The sequence below is a fragment of the Hetaerina americana genome, unplaced genomic scaffold, assembly GCF_022747635.1.
Source record: "Hetaerina americana unplaced genomic scaffold, ioHetAmer1.1.p SCAF_12, whole genome shotgun sequence".
NCBI lineage: Eukaryota > Metazoa > Arthropoda > Insecta > Odonata > Calopterygidae > Hetaerina > Hetaerina americana.
In genome coordinates, this window is record NW_027286292.1 from 16927832 (window position 1) to 16946779 (window position 18948).

Below are 18948 nucleotides of genomic sequence, written 5' to 3' on the forward strand. Positions count from 1 at the left end.
TAAGCAATAGCGAATTTTTCCAAATTATATATTCGTGATAACGGACCTTAAATCGAGCAATTCTGCGCATTCATAATGCATCACACTACGAACTGTTTATTTTAAATTTCCGGGGCAATGATGGAGATAATAAAAAAACTATAACTATTGGACCGATTTTCTTCAAGTTTTCAGGATTCCTAGACAATGATGGAAAATTTATAGAAAATAAAAGGTGGATATTCATGGGTTGTACTGAATATTCTCATTATTTCTTAGCTTCTCAATTATTATATCGGTTGTCGTGAAACACTTTCATTCAGAAATTAACTACAATGGCACCGAGTTTCGTGTTGATATTCCATGATAATATTTTTACACAGGACAGAACAACCTATGCACCATCACACGTGGGCACTCGTCCCTGAGAGACAACGAAATTGATCTTTTCTTGTTAAAAAATATGTAGCATTTTTTTTAAAGCTATATTTTCTCACGTTTTACTTTGAATCTAAAAGCATGCGTCCAAAAGAGAGTTTAGATATTTTCATGGTTTAATGATATGGGATGATGAGGTTTAATGATGGGAACTCCATAGTTTTATCTGAATTGTCCACAGAGACTTTGCCTATTCATTGGTTAGGGGGTAAAAAAAATGTTGTTAGGCATCTATCAATGACCGTACTTTCACATTCGTAAGATTTAAATCGGTGATGAAAGCTAATCATGTACCCTGCATCAGCTTTCGAGGCTTCAAAGTAGAACAGCATTTTTCGGATCAATGTTCCCCTCCCGGGGAACGGGAGGGGAACATTGATCATTGAACATTATCTTCTCGAGCAAAGTAGGTTAGTTATAAACTCGATAGTGGTAGCGAAAGGGAGGAAACGTGCTCCATATATCTCCACACGTATCAAAACCACATAGAAAAAAATCACTTTAGAGAAGACAAACTACTGCTAAAGCTGAGCAGTGCTAATAAAATATTCTGTAAGGGTTGTCTAATAAGTTCCCGCCCTCAACGTAAAGATGGCAGTATTATTCAACAAAAGTTTGGAAATGTCTGCGCATGAATAGAAATATTCTCACAAAAATTCCAGCCACTGTTGCCGTTTGAGATGCTCGTTATGAGGGTTTTTTGGAAAATGGAAAAGATTAAGCGTGACGCTGTCATTTAATATTTGTCTTTGGAAGGCAATACGCTTACAAATGTCAAATATGAGTTGAATTTAGTGCATGAGGTCCTGGCCGCATCATTAACGACCATAAAATTATGGAAAGCTGAGCTGAAACGTGGCCGTACCAGCTTCGCTGATGATGACTGTTCGGGACGTCAAAAAACTACGACAACCACCAATGACATCGAAAACGTTCATCAAATGGTACTGGACGACCGCCATATTAAGGTTAGGGAGATAGCATTCATAACTGTAGATGAAACTTGGATCTGCCACTGCACTCCTGAGACGAATGAACAAGCAAAACAGTAGACTGCAAAGGGTGAACCTGCTCCAAAAAAGGCGAAAACGTTTCCATCGACCGGAAAGGTGACTGCGACTGTTTTTTGGGTTAATCATGGAATTATGTGCATAGATTATCTTCAAAAAGGAAACAAAATCACGGCAGAGTGTAACGCATCATTATTTGACAAGCTGGAGGCAGCAATTGGCTGAAAACGACCGTATTTACAGAAGAAGAAAGGGCTTTTTCTTCAGGACAACGCTTTTGCTCACATTTCGGCGGTTGCTACGGCTAAAATTCATGAATTGCACTTTGAATTGGTTGACCACTCACGGTGTTCACCAGACAAGGCCCCTGGTGACTTAATTTTGTTTCATATCTTTAAAGGTCCGCTTGAAGGGTAGAGATTTTCATCGAACGAAATGGGTAGCGCATACCTGAAGGCCTATTTTGGGGACAAATATGTTAAATACTATTTAGAAGGATTGAAAAAGTTGTATTGCTAAGTATTGCTAAAAAAATAATCTTATTAAAGGATAACATGTTGAAAAATGAAAATTAGTATGAAAGAAAATGTCTTGTTTTTTCGCTACGATGGAATCTTTTCAGCCTACCATCGTGTGCATTGAAGAGCGCAACATGGTGGAAATCATTCATGATGAGAGAACACACTTTTTTTCATATATTTTTTAAAATACCACCTACGTTTCGTTACAGCGTAACGTCTTAATCTTCATCTTAAGATGTTACCCTGTAACGAAATCTAGGTTGTAAAAAAAATTCTATACTTGAAAAGCCAAGTGTCTTCTTTCATTCAGATATTCTATTTCAAGATTCAGAGATTCTATCTTGAAGCAGTTCAAATCTGAACATGTAAATAACATTTACATTGTTGATTAAATAAGACACATATTTGGGCTCTCTAATTACTGCACCTATAATTTCAAGTATTTTATGAATAAAATGTTTTCAAATTCTAAATTAAATATTTCTGAGGCTCAAATTAATGGAGACTAATATTGTAAGTGAACGAGCTGACAAAATCATTTGGGAAAACAATGAACTATTTAAATAATTTTGAATTTGAACGTGTTAAAATATTTTATTTAATAAATTGAAAGATTTGTTTGAATTCAATGTAGAAGAAGAACGAACTGCGAGGAAAATGCTCACCACGCTCGAGGAAGACTCCGACAACGACATGGGTACACAAGAATAATGACAACAACTCACCCAGAATTGCAAACGTTATCCTAAGCAAAGAATGCCCTTTAAGAGCGCTAACCTGTACTTCTCCCGACGATGCAGTCCTTGGCTTCTGAAACGCAGCCACCTGGTATTGTTTTTTCCGCATCATGGTGTGCGACTTTCCAAAAGAACATTTTGGAATTCCGTTCGATACATTACGAAAAATGTTTTTCTTAAGAGCCTGAAGGCTTTTATTTAGAGTAAAATATACTGTAACTCTAAATTTCTTGGGATTTATTTTTTGTATAAAAAGTATTGGGAAAAGTTTCGGAAAAATAGATTTCTCTCAGATATTGCTGCATTGCCTAAAATTTCTTCAAAGTACATCCCTTGAGTGTCGACACACTTTTGCCAGCCGCTTTTATACTACTGGAAGACGCCCTGGTAAGCGGATTCAGGAAGGTCCTTAAGGGTACGCGTGCAAGATTCTCTGACGGAACTTAAGAGTCCCATGGTGGTGTTCTTTGCGGGAAATTTCACTTTTGGGAATAGGAAAGAATCTGCTGGTGCCACTTCGGGGCTGCAAGGGGAAATCCTAACGATGCCGTGGCAGAAGGTCTTCGCAAGCAGACACTTGACTCTACCCTTGGTCGTCCATCAAAACCTTCGGGAGGAGTTTAGCGCATATCTTTTGCATCATCAAATTTTCAGTGATAATAGTGTGAATTGTCATTTTATCAATGCCAATACGATCTGAGATCATGCGCACACTTAACCGACGGTCTGAATTCAGCACTTGACGAACATGTTAGGAAAAAGTTATCACCAATGCTTTTCATACAAACTTTGTACATTGAAAGTCTTCGGTAATAGAATAAAAAAAACACGATAGCAACAACTTTATGTGCAAGTTTTTAAATTAGCCTTACATTTCATCAGCTTTCTTGCTGTTCGCTACTAGATCAGATGTCTTTCGTAAGTAAATTTCAGGCTTTTGATCTAGCAACCATGTTTGATGCTCAGCTATCGGCTGAGAGAAAATTACTGTTGATGTTGTAAAAAAGATGATACCTTGATGAGTAAATTATGAAAGGTATTGTTTTAAATAAAGAGTATTCATTGGGTGAAGGAAAAATTAGCTTTATAGTTGGTTGTTCTACCACTATTGTTTTAGCTGATTACTCTCTGCTACTGATGCTCACAAGAGTGCATCTCATTTGCAACATACTCACGAGCAGTTTTGAAATTTATTTACGCTCAATTTGACGAGGTCAGTTCTTTTTCGCATCGATGTTTTTTAAATAATACGGAAAAAGTTCAACTACGCTCCATGGGTATTTTTAGAGATCAATTGAAATACTTAGATAACACTAATATGGTTAATACCCACTTGGGAAACAAATACAAATAGTCTTACAAAATGCAAACATATTTCAAAACATTTCCCTTATCAGAGTTTTTGAGGGGTTTTCTATCATAAAAACGTGCAGTTCACTACCACCTGCACGTGAAATTTGCAAGTGGTAGTACCTGATTTCAACAGATGGCTAATTGGTAATGGTAATGATTACGCCACTATAGTTCATAACACCTCATTTTATGATACGAATCATTGAATGGTGCTGTAATCATATTAAAAGCACTTTGTATGCTTGGTCTCGCGCAGAATAATATTTTTTACTCATCTGGTAAAAAAAGGATGTTCAGAACCACCAATATTGTTCACGTGAACTTGATCAGTTTTAAGGAAAATTTTAAGCCCATCTGAGGAAAAATATATTTTTTTTAAGCGAAGGTGTCCAATATCCTCCCTGATACACGCATCTTTTTGCTGGTACTGTGGCTCCTTGAAAATTGCTCCCAGGCATTTTCAACTCTGGTTAATAGTCCTCGTCGATATCCTGTTCATAAAAGATGCTAAGAGGCTTTTTTATGGACCCTTGGCTAAATTGTTTCAAATAATGCCGAGAAGCTGATGCTTATCGGATGTCTCGGAGGAATTAACATTTGGCGAAAGGAAAGATCTTTGGCAATGTTTACCTTAAGGTTCCTCGTGAATGAGGTTCTCTGAAGCGCTCTGTCTCTAAATTTGAGCCAAATCATTTGTAAAGATTGACCAGGAAAATTCAAGAGATATAGAAGAAATATATATGTAGAGAAAAAATGTAGAAAAGACATTACGTCAGCAACCTTAAAGATAATATAAATAGTTTTCTGATTAAATTAATCCTGATTGCTGAAGAACGAAGTTTAATCAATAAGCGTGCTGTAAATATCCGTGGTACGTTCTCAGTCGTTCGCTCCGTTATGGCATAACAAAGGCTCCATCATATTTTGAAGCGATTCATATTTATTACTGATTGCTAAAAATGTTATTTTTTACCACTCCCTGAAAGAGTTCCATGTAATTTTTTGGGTTTATTATTCTCGGTTACAAACTTCTTCAGTAACTGTGGAGCCATAAACAGAGCTGGTAGAAAATACTGAGCACAGAAATACATTTAAAGAGAGAAAATAGAGTTCATCCTCAAACATAGATAATCAATCTAAAACTTGGTTTTAGCTATCCTCCAAACTGTTCTTACTTGCTTTTTGTCTCTTTATTAATACTTGCACGTATGTCTCCCATGACTTGGTACTCATCATTCACACCTATTCGCTATTTCTTCTCAACTTATTTTCCATTTTAACTTCCATGGATCCTACGTATATGGCCCTTCATACTACTGTACCAAAGATTTCGTCCAATTAACCTCCCTTTTCATGTGATTTGCATAACTGTCTCCCTCTTGAAGTAGTTCATTTGTTACTTTACCCATTAACTTTGTTTGCTTTAATACATTTACGTCGTGTGATTAAAAAAATACCGGACTGATTTTATTCTGCGCAAACCATTCAACGGAAATAAACGTGACACAGTGCGCCATCTAGCGACACATCTGACGACTAAAACGACAGGTTTTGCGTTGGTTTGCGTCGAGTCGTTACGCAGCAGCAGCGGTACGTGTCTTAACCTGTTAGTCACCGCGTGCAACGGCAGCAATAAAGGAGCTAGAGGAACAGCGTGTGTACGTGAAATTTTGTTTCAAACTTGGCAAAAGTGCTACAGAGACTTTTGGAATGATTCAGCAAGCCTTTTTTAATTACGCTATGAGTCAAAGCCAGTGTTTTAAGTGGCACAGTCGTTTTACATCGGGCAGAACCTCGACAGATGAAGATTCGCAAACGGGTCGACCTTCCACTTCGACAGACCCCAACCATGTCAAATTGGTGAATGATTTGGTGCAGTAACTGTCAGGGATAGCCGAGGAAGTGAACATCAGTTTTGGATCCTGTCGGACAATTTTGACTGACATATTGGGCATGACGCGCGTCGCATCAAAATTCGCCCCGCGGGTGCTGACTGATGAAAAGAGACAAAAACGTTTGGATATTTGTCAGGAACTCCTGGATCGAGCCAATGCGGAACCAGAGTTTCTTAAAACCATCGTACCCGGTGACGAAACCTGGGTTTACGGTAATGATGTTGAGACAAAGACCCAGTATTCTCAGTGGAAAGGTCCTCATTCTCCGCGACCAAAGAAAGCTCGCATGTCCCGGTCCAATGTGAAGGTCATGCTGGTGTGTTTCTTCGATTGGCAAGGGCTGATTCACTACGAATACGTCCCTCAAGGCCAAACAACAAAGATTTCTACTTAAAGGTTATGAAGAGGCTGAGGGCCGCAGTGAGCCGAAAGAAGCCGGACGTGTGGAGAAACAATGCATGGCGTTTCCACCACGACAACGCGGCGGCTCACATGGCGCTGATCGTGACAGTCTTTCGCCAGAACCGGAACTTCCGTAATCCCGCAGCCACCCTACCCTCCAGACGTGGCTCCATTAGACTTTTTTTTGTTTCCAAAGTTAAAAGCAACTTTGAAAGGACGCCGATTCGACTCTATTGTGGACATTAAAACTAATTGTACGGCGGACCTGAAGAGGATACCTAAGGCAGCTTACCAGGCAGGGTTCGAGAGCTGGAAGAGAGGTTGGCAAAGATGTGTCGTCAGCCAAGCATTGGCTGCGTCAGCCAAGCAAGATCTTGGGGCCTGAATTGCACAGCGGAGTGTTGAAAATGTGCAATTGCCTACTCTTATTTGAAAATTTTCTTCCACGCTTGACTTGTTCGTTTGATCATTGTTTTAGCTTTGTTTCTGTGTATCTTTCGGTTGTGTTTTACTCTACTTGTCCACACAGGCTAGTGTCCCAGTTGTCTTCTTACTTCTCTGCAAATATAATTGGCTTTCCATTGCATGCATGAAAAGTCAACGGTGATAATGACGAACTCAGCCATTCAATACTGCTTCGTGTTAGTTTCTTTTCTGCTTTCATCACATTTAATAAGTAAGATCTTTTATCAATCCCACATAAATGGCGTACTATATTCCTTTTTTTCAATTAGGAAACACTATGTACGTTCGCGTGGTTCCCTAAATGGTAGATCGTTCGCTGGCTGATTGAAGGACTTGGGATTTAAACCCCAGGTGATGCCTTCGGAGAACTCCCATATCCAAGCCGTGTAAATTCTTGTCAATAGGTCTTCTTTCAAACCGAATAGTAGCTGGCAAAATACTGCATCCCAATCAAAGGCAGTTTAGGGCTTAGTTATGGATGAATCCATCCTCACTCATAACAAGTAATCTTTGGATGAGTTGCATGGAGCATTAAATTCTGTGATACCGTTGGCTTTCTGCCATCGGCGGTTACAATTAAGACCATATGAAGATATCATACACATAGGGACAGACGTAAGTGAAATTGTGTAATTTTAAGGTAAATTATATATTTATTATTATATTTAAATTACGGTACATAGAATAGGAAGGGTTGCCTTTTCATTTGGGTCTCGTGTTCAGCTTTTATAATATGTTTAAATGAAAACTCTTTTTGATTTTTCAATGCTCAAATTTTATTTTCATTCTCAATACACGTAATAAGAATTTGTTCATAGCTGTGAACACACATTCTCATAATTAGTCGGTACAGGAGTGATGACATTAAAAATAATATTAAAACGTTTCTAGTCCATTCGCGCGTTTTTCCTTTATTGACGTTTCACACCAGTATGCATGGTTAGCATTTTAATCAACCCATTACTACTGTGTAGAAACATACAAAGTGTAACCATTTAATTGACGAGAAATATATCTATATGTTTAAAAGCTCTGCGAAACCAATGCACAAAGTTTTGGAACATTGATATCAATATGTAATTGAAAAGAGAAAGAGAACACATTTCCTCATAGTTAGATATTTCATACCTTTTACGAGTCACAAACAAAGCAAACGTCGAGACAATAATGGATAACGCTGACAGAGAGTGGGGGATATGCCATAAAGAGGGTTGAGTGAAGCGCACAATGCTGTCCATTTAGCGTAATATTGCCAAATTAAATCCAAGCTATGCGATGACAACAAAATACACAACAGAGCGGCGTTGACGCATATGAATTTATGGCTACTGAAGAGCAATTCATCGCTCATTATTTATCTTTAACATCAATGATACACAAATTAACACCAATGAAATGCCATTGAAAGCCCTGGCCGCGCGGTCAAGTAGCGATCAGTTAAATATTTGGATTCGTAAGCCTACAAACACTTGCACAAAGAATACCATTTGAATTGAATACCATTCCATAAATGAGAGTATACGTTTAATTTCACATAAGCTGTAAGAACACCATTGATCAAAAGGCAGGGATGTCGCAGTGACTCCCATTGCCGTTACAAGAGGATGTTTCCAAATTAATGGGCGCCATGAATATACACGCCGCTCTCATGAACCAAATATATCTTTGAAGGAGTGATAGCCGGTTGGTTAGTGCCTTTTAATTGTCAAAATCAGGGTAGGCCAGAGGCATACTTATCGTTTGAGTGGTATTAGAAGCTCCCGTGAAATCGCAATTGATACTGCCAGTCGTTCAGGTCTAAAAGGCTCTGCTCAAATAACATTACAGGATCCTTCCATTAGCGCACGGCCGCAAAGGCCACATGGCTAATCATCAAAACATTGAGGAGTTGCATCGCTTTCCTAAGGTTCTTTCAGGCTAATTCAAAAAGAGTCGGTTATCAAAAACATCATTGCATCTCATATACCTGGGCAATCCCCACACCCAAAATAACTGCGTCAGCCGACATAACTGAACAGACTCGTGCTTCCTGCTTGGTCACATACTCATCCCAATTACTCAACAATACAAACGCAGGCGATTTTCTCTTATACTCATTTATGCTGGCCTACAACTCAACTGCCGCATTTAACCGAACAATAGGAACGAGCAAAATTTGTTTAGTGAGAAATTGCGCAACATTTGGTGGATCTAACGGAGCTAGTATAGCGATTAAAGTCAATGATACGTCCTTAATAGTTCTCATCTGTGGGTTTCGTTTCGCGAGGCTTACTTCAGTTTCCGCCTTTGTGGATAGATGCGTGTCTGCAATTTGCATCTTTTAGGGAGTGGTGTTCCCTCTCATTCACTCCTGAGGAATGACGCGGATCATTCTCGCTCCCTCCGCTTCATACTTCGAGACACACTTTCGGCCTCGCATTTTTTGGCTCCGCGATCAAACGCAAATTCGCGTGATCACGTAGTTTAACATCATTTAAACGGTTTCATATTTTTCCTTTCTAAAATATTCCGAATGCTAGTCGTTAACTTCCATCTCACCTGATCACCGGGGAAGCTGGCCAAATATTTTTTTTCTGTAAAGCATTAATTTCTGCGTTTTCAGCATTTGTAGTTTGAAGTATAAATATACATTCGCATTTATATATTCTGAGATTTTGTTTTTTTAACGCATAACCACTAAAGTCTTTCGCTGAGTATTGTGTCCCTGTTTCCGTAAATATTTAATTGTTATTTATTTTTAATATTTGATCAGGTAATTTGACATTTTGAGGGCTGAGTGCTGATGACACATGGATGTAGCAAGGGACAGACACAAATAGTGGCGCTACCTCCATACACCCATCACCGAACATAGAGTTGCGTCCTTCGAAAGATTTCGAACTTCTCTACATGCCCTCGGACGGCTACAGACCCATATTCACGGCACAAGTGCCAATTTCGTGAGACAAAAGGAACGACTATGTTAAGGACGCAAATAGCACCGAAAAAACCCCTTCTATGGCCATTGGCCGGGCTATCTCCACCCCTCGGGGGTCCTCTCGCGGAGAGTGGGCCATGGTTGGGTGGGGAGGCTGTTGGTGGCCTCGGCCGCAGACCCGCCGAGTCCTCCACTCGTGAGAACTCGTCACTTTATAGGGGGGAAATTTTAGGGGCATATCGAGGTTATAATGGGGATGGAGGGGAGATAGTAAAAAGGTTTATTGAAGGTGGGTGTTTTTAGGTATTCAGGTGAGGAAATAGGTTTAGGGAGAGGGGAAAAGAAAATGGGAGAAGGGATGAGGGGTTTGACGAGGGGGTATATCGGGAAGATGTGTCACACAAGAGAGCTCGCATGATAGGGACTTTTTTTGGGAAGATTGCGGCATCAATGGATCGATCGGGACTGAGAGTTGGGAGTCCATCCGGAGTATGGGATTATCTGGGCGTTGGGAATATTTGAGGTATCGAAGGGATAGTGGGGATTTTGAAGACTTCGAGTGGTCTTTGGGGTGAACAGCTTCGCGGAAATATGGATATCGATTCGACCGGGATAAAGAGAGGCTACAAGATACTGTAATGAATATCCGAGCAATGTGCTTTTCGAGGGAATTTTTCGGACCGGCCCCGTCGCGGCTTTACGGGCCAATCGGATATTTCTCACATTCGGGGACGAGGTCGAAAGGGAGTTTGTGATTGAGGATAAATGGGAGTTTGTGCGTGTGGGTGGGTGTATGCGTGTGTGGTGAGAGAATGGGAATCGTTAAGGGGAGAAGTCCGGCGTTTTTGTTTGGGGTGAGATCCCACCGGTTGGAGGAGATGAGCCTGGATGGTGTTCGGGGGCCAGGGGGGGGGGGAGTTGGAAGGACTTCTTCTCAGTGACCGCTTAAGTAAGGGAGCTTTCCTCGTAGGATGTCTCCCCCGTCACGGTGACGGCCCCGGAGGGGGCTGCCGTCGAGGATGAGGCGACGGCGGTGACCTGAAGCGGTGTGGAAGGTCCAGCGGGAGCGGTGACCAGGGCCATAGCACTGCTCCCGGCAGCCGTCGGCTTAAGGGAGGAGCGAGGCGAGCGGGGGCTGGAGCGGGAGCCTGAGGTCATGGAGGCGACAGACTGGACCGTCTGAGAGCGGCAGCCGGCAAAGCGCATGCTGTAACCGGGCCGAGCGGCCGAGTTCTGCGTGGGAGAAAAGGAGAAGGGCAAGAAATGAGCATTGCAGGGCTGTTCTCCCGAACCACGGCCTCCGTCGCTCGCTATTCCGAGCGTGCACGCCGCCGCATGGTCTGCTATATTTAAAAGGACATCCCTTGAGCAATTGAAAATATACTCGCCATGCGAAATAGTGATGCCTCATGACCACACGAACCTATTTTACAACACCGTGAAGTTGCATCAACCTCAAAAGTTTAAAACCAGCTTTATTCATTTATGTTCATGCTGTGGAATCCCAATATACATGAGAGTACTCGGATTCAGTTTAGAAATAATCACTTGAAAGCTGCAGAACATCAACCAACCCACTGCCGGAGATTTAGGTTTATGAATATTGTGAATCTATAAGATAACCATCGTTGTACCTTCGATTATAAATTTAGAGTTTAAAATGTTATTGTGGGCTATTAGTCGTTTATTTGCATCAATTCGCTTCAGTTTATGCAAATGAAGTTTCGTTGAAATATTATATCAGTTTGTATAAATTTGGTAATGAGATATAAATTATACTAATAGATCCGCTTTATTTTTTAGCAGTCATTGTAGTAATTTGCTAAAACTTTTAATGACAATATAATTTGGTTTCTTTTAGAAACATAATTTAAATTGAGATTTAAGATTTCTTGAAATGCCAAACGATGTGCGGGTAAAGTCCGGTTATTTTTTAAATACGGTTGTAAAAACATCATATTACTTTCAAATTTAATGGTAAAAATTCATCTTTAGATTTGCTTGCTTTCCAGCTAATTGGTGCCGATTTTATGCATTATTACTTCAAAACTGAAATCGTAACTTAAATAAATCAAACTTAGGTCTACCATGTTGTACGTTTTTTTGGAATAGGATTTTCCGCTCATGCAGATTTGTACCATAAAATGTTTGCGTCAGTTGTAATAAAATACATTCATTACTGTCAGCAAGTAAAAAGCATAATATAAATTAGATTAATAGTAAGAAAGATAAAAATTCATTCGCGGAAGCCACTGAAGATACCAGTACATCGAAAAATGAATCCTCGAAGAGTATCATGGAAATGTACTTATTATTAACAGTGGAGTTATTAACAGAAACATAGGTAACTGCGCTTTTTTGTTTGGATGCATATAGAAATGTATTTTAACCATTGTATCCTGTTGCATTAAATTATAAAGATTGATTAGAGTAAGTTAGTTTGTTCACGAAAATATTTTCTGCGATAAGTTTACTCTTCTGCCACGTTGTCTTAAGCTTATGAATGATAAAATTTTCACATGTCATTTACTCAACTTTATTAAATACTTCCTTTGAGGCATTAATATTGATCATCTATTGATGAAGATATCATTTCAACAGCTACTGCTATCATGCGGTTACCTATAGGCAAATAATTGGTCAGCAATTAACAATTTTCTTCCAGTAATTCTCATTTGCCGTCCTTTATTCAGCAAAAAATAATTGCTGAGAAAACCAATATGAAAGTATTTCTTAGATATAACATATGTATACATTACTTTTTGACGCACCTTTCAGTTTTTTTCAGGATATAATTTGAAAGGCAAGAGCTATGAAACTACTGTGAGTTGTGGTGTGTTTGAATACATTTTTCATTCATTAAAAGTCAAATTTTCATGCTATACTCGTAGTTGAATATGTAGTGGTATCTTCCGCAGTTCCTAGCAAACAGAAGCAAACAATAACCATAAAAACAAATTGGAGAAAAATAAATGTGCAGTAATGAATTAATTATGATTTGCACCATTTCTGTCCTCATTCATTCTTTTAAACTGCTCTAATCATCATTATATGAAAGAGTAACTCACTGCAATTAATGTAAATGAAACCGTTTCAACACAGGTTCGCGGAAAACGAAGGAAAGTTTGTCCCAGATGGGCATATTTAATTTTATATAAAATGCTTTTACTAACTGAAATCAATGAGTGAATGATGTTGATCTTGGTGAATTTTGAGCTCGAACTGTCTCACTATAGTGCGTCCTTGTTCACCATGAGAGGGGGGAAGATATTAAATATTTTTTTTCTAGTATACGCACTCATTTAAAATTATATTAATTTTCATTAATATTACTTGAATAAGTAATTCTCTAAAAGAATGCAGGGAAATATAATTAATTTATGTCTACAAAGTACATTTTTCACCATGCAGTTGCTCTATGCAACGTTTAACAACTGATAGGCCGAGATCTATTGTCAGAAAATTCAATTTTTTTCTATTGCTATAGATCTCATCAACCGGCAATATAAACTCTGCTAGTGGTTGAACCCGGAGGGGTATTATTCTGTGCGAGATGATAAAATTATTAGTTCGTTGTTTTTATGTCGCTCCCACGGAGATATTCCGTTTTGCCCGGGATAATACAAAATTGTTCGATGCTATGACTTACTCTTTTCATAGTTTATAATGGAATGAGGAACGATAACCACCAAATGGTTTTCAAAAAATTCAGTTAAATTAATTCTACAAAGTTTATCGTATCTAGCTACTCCTCGAAACAAACGGTTAGGTTTAAAATATTTATATCAATGTTCGTTAGAATTTATCAATCAATTTATCTCTTCTTTAGGCTTTGGTACTGATTTACCTAACTATTTCCCTCAACAATAGATTTACCGCCAATGTAGATTATCTGTTATTGCTTAAAATTCAAAATGAACGATTAGTAGATTATATGTTTTTGGAATTTATTTACGGGAATAAATATCCATAGGTTTTTTGTTAAGGATTGTGATAATTAATCGTTCCAGGCGTAACTTCCTGGAATTGTTCAATGATGAATAATGTCTATATAAAAATTTGTAAATCTACATGAAAAAAATATTTCATGAGAATTTAAAAAGTTTTATTTTGATATTATTGAAGGGTTGCGATATTATCATTTTGAAAATATTAATTACTTGAGCACTACTTGAGATCTCCTTCAACTCTTGGCAAATGCGTTTGCCTTCAGAGTTACCATTTTTATCCATCGTTGACAGGATGCAATTTGAATTCATTTCGGTGAAAATGCTAAGGAAATTCTGCCAGTTGGAAATTCAGCTTCTCATTTCCGTAAGAGTCCAGTGATGACGCTCACTTTTTTACTTCTCCATGAAAATGTGAATTTGTTGCAAATAAAAAAAAACATTGAACCCATGGAAAAGTTAATAAAAATAAGTGCAGGCCAGGGAAGGAGCAACACGAGATACGGGGCACATACGAGTAGTTTATTTTAAATTATTCTCTTGAAGGCACCATAGTACCGTTTGCAAGAGATGGCAATGAAGTTGAATCCCTCGAGGTAAAACTACCTGGGTGTTGCCCTGACGAACATTCTTATATGGTTGAAATAGCACGATGTACACTTTTGGGGTGAAAAGGCATCCCAGGGCCACGGTAGCGCTGATATCAATGCACATGCACAAGCTGGAAACCTGAATCTGTGGATGAAAGAAAAGGAATATTAGTAGACACTCGTCGAAGTGATCGTTGTATTCTATACAATCAAAATAACACATAAAAGCATGTAAACTACTTGTAGGAACGAAATGTAGCCCTTGTTTTGAGAAATAGTTTACTCAAAGTTTTAACTTAGTGTGAGGCCTGTGATGCTCTATAATGGAGTGACCTCTTTGAGCCTAGCCTATTAGATTATTTTTGAAGATTTTCATTCGATAGCCACTTAGTCAACTTTTTTATGCATTCATGCGTTCATTTTATGAGATTCCGGTATTTCTCGATAGGGCCAATGGGGTCCGATCATGATAGAAAAATATTTGAAACCCACACTATTTCTATTTATCGAAAAGTTTGATAGATATAGGTGCTCTCGACTCTTAAGCGGTCACTACTGATTCTAATGCCATGAGTACAGAAGCGTAAAAAGACTCATTTCAATGAAAATATGCAAAAAATATTATTTTAACCAGTACATGAATTCCTACGAAGTGAAATATAGGTGCACTATTAGCTTATACGCATTATTTACGGCATAACAAGATTATTTTATATCAGGGATACGCGGGTTTTAAATATTTAATTTTTATTTGAAATATATCATCCGATACCAATTTGCAATTGAATGCTCTTTCAAATACACCAGTTTTTTAATTATTGCCCCAATTGATTGCATTCGTTTTTTATACCTCCATAAAGAGAAAAATATAAATACTCAAATAATATGTGGTTGCGTGAGTGATTCCTAAACTAAACAAAACGCCCCAGTGCATACTTTTTATGCGGATGATTCCTCGGCCATGGTGTATATATCCTGAAAACTATACCTTGTAGTCATTATTTGTCCCAAAGTAAATTGGGATAAAAGCAAGCCAAACGATGCAGGTGCTGTACATGGTGAATCCGATGTATTTTGCCTCATTAAAGTTCTCGGGGATTTTCCGAGTCTTGAAGGCATACAGTGTGCAGAGAAGAATGAGCACCATGTTGTAAACAAGCGACATCATCAGGGAAAAGGTGGAGACTCCGCAAGTAAGGACGGCCGTTAGTGGGTAGGGGTAGATCTCCTTGACAGCCGGCTTCTCGATGATCAGCCACGCCATTGTGCCGATCAACTGCACTGACACGATCCCTGTGAAGGTGAAGGATTCCGAGTAACCACAAATCCATTCTTAGACACACGTAAGGAAGTAAGGACAAAGGATGTAAGTATAAATTGGCTGAAGAAAGTACTTTGCATGTTTTTCTTCAGTTTTCTAAGAAATGTTTACACTTACTGTGTAGAGGTAGTCCGATGGTGAGGGGTATTAACTTAGAAGTAATGGAATTATATTGTCTAGAGTACGTTATACTTTAAAAATTATGATAACAAATTCATATTCAACGTTCTTTTTTGGATAATGGTAAGGATGGTTCTAGTTATTGATGAGAAATGATGCGAGAAATTTAATAATTCAAGTTTATCTTAAAAACGCATCTTACAATTCGTCTAACTCAAATCCGAAGGAGAAAATGAGCTACTCGTACGTATATGTATGCGTAGTAATGTTAAGTCCCTGCGATTGCGAGGTGGGGCGATCCCGTATTCCGGTCGTCACCGATGGGTGTAGCTTCTTTACGCGGATTTCAGAGTTCAGGATAATATACTTTGAAATTCATCAAAAATATTTTATACCATTTGATTGAATGTGATGAAAATCAATAATTCATTTTGAGGTCGACGCAACATTGGTGGCGATCCCTACAGTTAGGCATCCTTAGCATAAAAGTTAAAGAATGTGCAATAATAATTACAATTTTCTATTAAAAATTGATACACATCCCTGAATTGCCTCACTATGAGGATCTAAATATGCATGCATATTCATCTATTTATGTCGTATTTACTCTGCTCCTAATTCATGCTGGTCGTTGAGACACTGGCAAAATATCATTTTTGGATTCTTTCACAGCGAGCCTGGTAGCATTGTCACCTTATTACCCTTCTTATAAATATTCACACAAATTAGTATCACATTATTAAAATTCTGTAATTCACACACATACATATATACACACAAGCTCATATATACATACAAGTATATCCATGGATTTTACATCACTCTCTGAGACGCTCCCCGCGCGACGAAAGGTACGTACTGGGGTGCCTCTCATAGCTGCGGTTCGTCGTCTGATTTACTTAACCAGAGCGGAAAAGACAGTTGAACTTACCCAGGCGACTTGGAAAGCCGGTCCAGGTTCATGCTTTTCATTAAAATTTGCCCCATACATTCTAATTTACTCCATCAGCCTCTGCAAAGACAGCAGGGTCCTGAAAGTTTACCCACCGTCTTTTACACCCCCCCGAGTACTCACCAAGGCAGATGACAATCTGGGAGCGTGGAGACGTATAAGATGGTCTCTTGATGCTCTTCACACCACGGTTGAAGATGCGGGAAATGCGATTAGTCTTGGTGAAGATAGCGGAATAGCAGAGCGAGAGGCAGATACCGAGGCCGACTCGGAGGGCACCGCAGGTGGCAGGAGTGGGCGGCGCGAGGATTAAAAATGGCATCAGGTAGCAGGTGAGGATGCCCGTGAGAAGAACGTAGCATAGCTCACGTCCGGACGCCATGATGACCGGCGTGGAGTTGTAGCGCGCGAACACCGTGGCAGTGAAGAGCGTGAGGAAGATGCCGACGGACGAGAGGGCGAGCGGTGCGATGGCCCATGGGCTCCCCCAGCGGATGACCTCGGCCGGGAGGCGAATGCAGTGGGCACGGTCCGGACCCGGTGCTCGACCAGCCTCGCAAGATACACAAGTGTCGTTGAACACGTAGGCGTCCTCGCGGCAGGCCACACAGCTCCAGCAGCACTGATCCTGAGGGAAGGATTTGTGAGATGATTTCCATGAGCTTGGCACTTAATTGTGTGATCGTACAGGGGATCCGCTAATGGACCGTCCATAGATTACGTCCCTGTACTTAGTCGTGAAGATTCATGAACCTACATTTCCTTCGGGAATACAAGATTTTATCAAGTCAAATACATTATTTTTGTTTCAGTAGTAGTAATAGTTATTAAGAAGGCGACCTTAAGCTGAGGTCATTTGCGCCAGAAGGAATAGATGGGAAAGGAGGATGGGTGGAGATAAATCCTGCATCGGCATTAGCCTACTCTAAACGAAAGGTGACCAGGAGTTCGCAGTTTAACGTCCATTTCGACGGAAGGCGAACGCATTTAAAGTGCTCTTCACAAAGCACCTCAAATTGTGATCGGGATACCACTGAAAAACATCTTCCACTTCCAGGATCCGAACCCGAGCCCTCTGTGTGGGAAGTCAGTTATTTTCATCTCATAACAGAATACATGTTACAGTTATGAGCTGATTACCGCTTCAATCATCTGCCGAATACAATTATATTTTGTGTTCTTTATTAAAACAGGCAATTAAATTAATTAAAAGTCATTAAAATGTATTTTTTACGTCAAAAACCTAAATATTATACGCACCCAGAAATATGATGTCTCATGATTAATACCATCTTTATTTCAACAAAGTCATAGCTTTCTTTTGGTGCCAACTTGATAACAGGATTTGTCTCTGCATAGTATCTTCATTCATTAAATCAACGCAGTACTGGATGGCGACCCTGTCGGTGAGCTTTACCTTAACGTCGAGCCTGTACTTCGACACCATTCTTGCTCTATTTGAGCCATTTTAATTCTCGGAGACATATTTTCCCATTTCAGGTAGAAAGGGGAGTTTTTGGCAAAATAAGGACATATGGATTAAAGGGAAGTACTCGCAAATGATAATTTTATAAAAGCATTTCTTTTCATATAGGAGTTAAGGTTCTTCGGCTCCCCGACTATCGTTGATACGACTCATCCGTTGGGCCGGCTATCCCTTCGGAAAGCTAAGGATATACTACATGCTCGTTTTAAAAGCTATGGCATTTTGCTCTGGTGTGTAGGAGATGTCTTAAGTGTAGGTGATCGGCATCTGACGTTATTTGTGCCATTAAAGGTTGGAAGCCCATTTGAGGTGAATTAGGTTATTCGTTAGCTTGCGAAGTTTGAAGAGAAACGCGGCATGTGCATGGGCTACCCTTACCAAAATTAGCCTTTGTGTCAATGTACCGCGCCTCATTGGACGGACGAAGTCATTTAATTGATGTTTGTCCATCTTAGCGAACCCTTTTTGGGAATAGTACCGTAATTTATATTTCAATGCCAGTAATCAAACCCTCACTCACGATATGAGAAGTCCCGGCCATTTACTACATTAAGATGCCCCCAATTTTCCTCTTCACTCATTTTAAAACTTTGAATTTACATGATAATAAATGGTAATGCGTTGACTCCTTTTCTTGTATATAAAATGAAAATGAACTGAATTAAGGGGACAGGATGTTTGAGGAGAATGCACACTGCACTAATGCCACATATGGATGAAATCAACAAAGAATGGACGAGACGTAATTTTTGGACGGCCGCTTAAAATAATATTTTTCCATTCAATAATTGTTGGGATGGAGATCTTTTGGTGTG

General features: G+C 39.3%; 1 protein-coding gene across 1 annotated transcript in view; it reads right to left on the minus strand.

Moving 5' to 3' along the window:
* Positions 1-7562: 7562 nt before the first annotated feature.
* Positions 7563-18948, minus strand: part of LOC139685718 (metabotropic glutamate receptor 6-like) — a 310525-nt gene continuing 299139 nt past the window's right edge. Inside the window, exons 10-13 of the mRNA XM_071582751.1 lie at positions 16771-17275; positions 15243-15547; positions 14271-14399; positions 7563-10950 (exon numbers count right to left, since the gene is read on the minus strand). Of these exons, the coding sequence (XP_071438852.1) occupies positions 10663-10950; positions 14271-14399; positions 15243-15547; positions 16771-17275 (1227 nt within the window). The 3' untranslated portion in view covers positions 7563-10662. The remainder of the gene's footprint in view (positions 10951-14270; positions 14400-15242; positions 15548-16770; positions 17276-18948) is intronic.